The sequence below is a fragment of the Lampetra planeri genome, chromosome 31 (genome assembly GCF_965212315.1).
Source record: "Lampetra planeri chromosome 31, kcLamPlan1.2.h2, whole genome shotgun sequence".
NCBI lineage: Eukaryota > Metazoa > Chordata > Hyperoartia > Petromyzontiformes > Petromyzontidae > Lampetra > Lampetra planeri.
In genome coordinates this window covers 8,571,167-8,577,166 of record NC_136137.1, presented here as the reverse complement: position 1 = coordinate 8,577,166, position 6,000 = coordinate 8,571,167, and the positions used below count along the sequence as shown (strand labels likewise).

At 59.1% G+C, this 6,000-nt stretch overlaps 1 protein-coding gene across 1 annotated transcript in view; it reads left to right on the top strand.

The window, feature by feature from the left end:
- Positions 1-287: 287 nt before the first annotated feature.
- The window catches only part of LOC144729175 (unconventional myosin-X-like), a 67,074-nt gene continuing 61,361 nt past the window's right edge, over positions 288-6,000 (top strand). The window contains exon 1 of the mRNA XM_078609208.1: positions 288-544. Within this exon, the coding sequence (XP_078465334.1) occupies positions 524-544 (21 nt within the window). The 5' untranslated portion in view covers positions 288-523. The remainder of the gene's footprint in view (positions 545-6,000) is intronic.

Below are 6,000 nucleotides of genomic sequence, written 5' to 3'. Positions count from 1 at the left end.
CAGATGGGGAGTTAGAGGAGAAGTGGGGGGTAGAAGGTAGAGTTGGGAGGGAGAGGATAGAGGGGAGATGGGAATGAGAGATAGGGAGAAGGGGAGACGGGGAGAGAGGGGGGTGGGAAGTGTGAAGAGGAGAGGCGGTGGGGCAGGGAATATAAAGTTGCCGTAGGGACGAGAAGGGAGAGGGGGGGGAGTCGCCGAGAGAGGGCGGGGAGTGGGAGGAGGACGTGGAGAGGGGGGAGGAGAGAGCCGAGTGGGAGAGCGGGGAGGCAGCAAGAGCGCCTCACTCTCGAGTCGGGAGCGCGTTGGTCACGTCGACTCGCTCCCGATGAATGAGGCTGCGAGCGCGGGGCCCGGATAAGGCTTCGCGACCCCGGGAAACAGGGACCCCGGGACTGAAGGACCCCGACACCAAGGGGGTCCGGGATGTGAGGACGGGGCAAGGGTCCCCCCCTCTCGACCCCCCCACCCATCTCTACCCCCTCGCTTCCCCTGCACGCGCCGTGGCGACAGCTGCCTTGGCGTGATGGAAGGGTTCCACCCCGTGGTGAGACGCGACGGGAGTGGAGGTGGTGGTGGTGGTGGTGGATGTGTGGGTGGACGTGGACATGATGACTGAGTTGTTGTTGAAGGTTTTTGAGTTGAAATTGGGAGTGATTTGTTTTTTGTTTTTAAATAAGGGTCATTGCCCGAAACGTCGCCCTGTTATGTTTTCATTTTAAGGTCGCGCAGTGTATATGCCGCATGTGTTGAGTTGTTATTGTTGGCGGTGCTTGTGCACCACTGCCACAGCAGCAGTAGCAGCAGCAGCATCACCAGGTAAGGCGTTCGTGTCAGATGTTGGTGGTGAACGTCGAGTCGACGTTTTGAGTCAGAAGTGAATGTGTAAGCTGTGCGGGTGGAGTTGCGGTGACGGGACGAGGACGTGCTGGACGGGGCTGGTGGAGCAGTGTGGAGTGATCGACTTTGGTGGTGGAGTTGTCGGTGGAGCACGTGTGGTGGAGTGGGGAGCGGTGGTGCAGCGGTTAGCGCACTGCGCTACGAACCTGGTTACCCGAGTTCGATTCCCGTTCACGGCCAGCCAACACCGGTGACGATTATTTGTAACCGGTCTTGGGCCTCCCCTAGGTTGACTCGGCCTCAAATGGGTACCTGGTGCGGTGTGTAGTAAACATCGCCACTGGGGAGACAAAGGCGGTCGGGCGTTGTGCTGGCCACCCATCCCCTCGTGTGCCATGCCGGCCTTCAATAGGGGCTCGCTAACAGCACTTGCCCCAACAAGTGGTGGTGGTGGAGTGGGGTCATCAGTGTTGATGATGGTGGAAATGATGGTGGTGGAGTTGGTGACGTTGTCGATGCTGGTGGAAGTTGCTTGAGGGTTTGCAGTGGCGGGTGAGCTCAGGTCGACTTGACGAGGTCTCACCTGGTGAGGCAAAGTGCTCACCTGGTGAGTCTGCAGTCACAACATGGCCTGGCAGGGTCTCGCCGGGTGAGTAGGGGTCTCGTGTACTGTATAAGGATCTGGTTTGAATCGCCCGGGAGGGGAGGAGGAAAGGGGGTGTGGAGGTGGGGGATAGGGTGGGGGTGGAGGTGGGGGGTAGGGTGGGGGTGGAGGTGGGGGGTGGGGTGGGGGTGGAGGTGGGGGGTGGGGTGGGGGTGGAGGTGGGGGGGTGGGGTGGAGGTGGGGGGGTGGGGTGGAGGTGGGGGGGTGGGGTGGAGGTGGGGGGGTGGGGTGGAGGTGGGGGGGTGGGGTGGAGGTGGGGGTGGGGTGGAGATGGGGGGTGGGGTGGAGATGGGGGGTGGGGTGGAGATGGGGGGTGGGGTGGAGATGGGGGGTGGGGTGGAGATGGGGGGTGGGGTGGAGATGGGGGGTGGGGTGGAGATGGGGGGTGGGGTGGAGATGGGGGGTGGGGTGGAGATGGGGGGAGGGTGGAGATGGGGGGTGGGGGGAGGGTGGAGATGGGGGTGGGGGGAGATGGGGGATGGTGGGGGAGGGTGGGGGAGGGTGTATCTCTGTGTTGACTTGCGTCACCTGGCCACGGCGCAAGCTTCTAAACTGGTCCTATACAGTGCGGGTGACTTTACCTGTATGTCAACTCTACCGGTTTCCCACCTGCGCCCGTGTCTCAACCTGCACACGTGGCTATAACTGCACACGTGGCTCACCTGTAGTAGCCGAATCACACTCGTACCCGTGTCTCATGTGTAGCAATCATCCGTACCTGTGTGTCTCACCGGTGCTTGAATTACTCACCTGTACCTGCCTCTTACCTGTTCATGTCTCTCACCTGCACCTGCGCCTCACCTGCACCTGTGTATCGTACCGAAACCCGTGTCTCTTACCTGCACCTGTCTCACTTCTACCCGTGCCACTCACCTGTGTTTCATGTATCTGCACCTTCTTTACCTGTTCATGTCTCTCACCTGCACCTGTGCCTCACCTGCACCTGTGTATGGCACCGAAACCCGTGTCTCTTACCTGCACCTGTTTCACCTCTACCCGTGTCACTCACCTGCGTTTCATGTATCTGCACCTTCCTTACCTGTACCTGTCTGTTACCTGTTACCTGCGTCTCACCTGTGCTCCTCGCCTGCCCCGTGCACCGCGAGTTGGAGCCGCTAGTCGGACCGCGAGTGACGAAGCCGACTCGTGCAACGCTCTCACGGCTATCGCCGCGAGACGGATCTCATCCCTTGCCCCTCGTCCTGGGCCCTGTCATATGAACGTGGAATTCCCACCATTGGCACAAGGCCACCACCAACACAGATGCGCTCTGCCTAACGCCTCCTCGTGCGGGCTGCCACCCTCGCTCGGCTCGACCTTGATCGGTGCGCGCGCGCCCCGGGCTCTTTCGTGCACCCCGGGCTCTTTCGTGCACCGCTCCACCCTTCACAAGTGCTGCTGACAGCACTTGCCCCAACAGCTCGCGTGGGCTACATGGGGGATCTTTGTCTTGTTGTACGAAGACTATGACCGCACGTGCGTGTGCCAGCGCAATGCATGACCATGACATGATGCGTATTCATGATGGTCGCTCAAATCGGTTTATGTTTGCATCGCCCGTAACCGAATGAAGACAAAAAAACCGGTCAATACAGGTTTGCCGCACTTATGTACATGTCCAGTGCATTTAAACGTCGGGCATTCATCCCTCGACCTGAGAGCCCGAAGACCACTCGCTGCCACGGTGGAGAGGGCCATTGCAGGGCTGCAAACTTTACGACTGGGAGACGAGTGCGGGCGATGTGCTTGGGCCTGCCGCCGTGCGGTTTGTACGGGTCCCGGCGCGCGGGGACAATCGTTCGTCGTAGGCCGGAGTCGGTTACCGAAAACCGGTCACCGATTCGGAGGCATTCAACTCATCCGTAGCCCAGCCGTGCAACATCGCACCGCTCCAGGCGACGCGTGTTTTAGCCGCGTAGCTCTCGCCTCTTCCGCTACTGGGACACATTCTTGTTCTGCCCACGATGGGTCCCAGCTGCGCTGTGGCCCAGAGGTGGCAACCCAAGTAACCCGTTAGTGGCCGCTTGCCTGCTCTATGCAGGTTCCCCTTGCTTCGTGCGGTAGATGCATTACAAACAAATTGCGCACAAACCGAGGGAACCCTGTCGTAGTCGTGTTACTACTGCGGTCTACACACACCACCGCAGGCGTAACCAGGGCGGCCGCCAGATTCGAACTGTGCAGTGAGCGGCAGACGCGCCGCCGCTGGAACTTCGCAGAGGGCCCGGCCCGGTAGCGAGCGCTGGACCCACGCAGACGTCAACGCACGGAGCGGCGAGCCGTGTGGCACGTCGCCTAAGAGCTCACGGAGCGCTGGGGGTCTCTACCCTCACTCTAAGTTGATCTTACCAGTCCCAATGCACGTTTCTGGCTCTAGGTCGGTGTGTGAGTCTATGGGTCCTATGAGAGTCTGTGTGAGTCTATGGGCCCTGTGTGAGTCTGTGTGAGTTTGTGGGTCCTGTGTGAGTCTATGGGTCCTGTGTGAGTTTATAGGTTCAGTATGAGTATATGGGTCCTATATTAATCTATGGGCGCCTGTGTAAGTCTGTGGGTCCTATGTTGATCTATAGGGCTTGTGTGAGTCTATGGGTCCTGTGTCAATACATGGGTCCTGTGAAGGTCACCAGTATCTGTTGGTCCATGGATTCCTTTGGTAATCCACCATCCTCTGTCTGAGTCTCATAGACCTACAGACGCAGACCCAGACTCCATAGTTCTTGGTTTGACAAGCGACCTGCGGTCGTGTGTGTCGACCAACCGAAGTGGAATCACAGTGGAATCACAACGGTGGGGCGCTTTGTCCACATGAGGGGCACACGCTCCGTATGTGCCCGGCACAGGCTGTGTTGGTCGCTTGTCAAACCTATAACAATATCACCACGGCTGGAATCAGCCAAAATTATATATAAACCCAAATTTGTTTGGGATTGTTGTTGTTGTTGTTGTGCAGTCATTTGGTGACCAGGCGGAGATCGTCAAAAGAGCTTTTGCGTGTCTCGTTTTCGACTCCGTCCGGACCAGAGGAAACCAGAGCACCTTGAGAAAACCCACATATGCGAGGGGGAAACACTCTATCCCCGCACAGACGGAACAGGTGGAGATTAGTCTACATCTTGCCGTACCGCCTTCTCGTGGCAGATCCAGCGGCTCCTCCTCGACACCCTTGGGGGGGGTAGGGAGCTTCGCGGCGTCTGTGGGGGGAGGGTGACCAGGCCGAGTGCCGGCGCGTTGATACCGCCCGTCGCGGTCGCTCCACCCGTCGCGCGGGGTCGAGCACCCGTGGACGCCCTGGTAAATAGCTGCCTCGGTTTGTGTTCGCCGCAACTGCTACGCGCCAGCGTCTCGGGATCCCATCGATGTCGTTCGGCAAACGGAGCGGTGGCGGCCACCGCGTGCCCGGCGTCGCGCCGCCAGATTTTGAAAATGGAACGCCGCAGTTTCGCGGTCGGAGTTCACGAGCTGCGTCGATAGCTTTGTGCCACACAGAGACAGCTGCCGCTGGGGATGCTCCAGGCTTGACCACACAGCAGTAGCAGCAGCAGCAGCAGCCACATTGCCCCGCCGCTTTGTGTGAAACACAGCGGCGCCTTCCTGCGTGACGATGACAGCCTTGCACGACCCCGCGATTCATAATTGGTTGATTTTTGGGTTACAGATCGCGTCCATAGAGACGCGTAAAGATACACAGTGATGCATCTGAGGCAGGCCACGGTAGCGCGCGATTGTGGCCACGCAACCCAAGCTATGGACCGTACAGGAAACCACTGTAGTCTACGCTCCGTCGATGGATGAGGAGGAGCAGAGCTGCGAGATGAACTTTCTCGCTGCTGAAGCTGCCTCGCGTTGGTTGGGAGACCTCGAGATTGGCCTCCGGAACCGTGGCCGTGCCGCTGCCGACATCGTCCGCAAGGAGCGGCGTGAGATTGAACGCCAGGTGAACGGCACAGAGTCGCCACGAGTGTGAGAAGGGCACGGTCAGTGCTCTCGGAACATTGGGCCCATCGACGAACGTGGGCTCAATAGACCACCTATATTTAGGTGCCCTGTGTTTGTGTGGGGCTGTGTGTGTGTAGGCTGTGTATAGGGCTCCGTGTGAATATGTTGTGTGTATGTTTGACTGTTTGTAGAGGCTGTGTGGGTGTGTAAGGGTGTGTGTGCAGGATACGTGTCGCTGCGTAGGCTATATAGGCTTTGTGTGTGTGTAATGGTGTGGGGAGCGGTAGTGTAGCGGTTAGCGCTCTGCGCTACGAACCCGGTGATACGAGTTGGATTCCCGCTCACGGCCACCACCAGTGGCGATGACCTTACCAAGTCGTGGGCCTCCCCTAGGTCGACTCAGCCTCAAATTAGTACCTGGTGCGGTGTGTAAACATCGCCACTGGCGGCCGGGCGTGGTGTTGGCCACCCATCCTCTCCTTTGCCGTGCCGGCCTTCAGAGGTGCACGCTAACAGCACTTGCCCCAACAGTTTATTGCAGGCTATACGGGGATCTTTCTTTT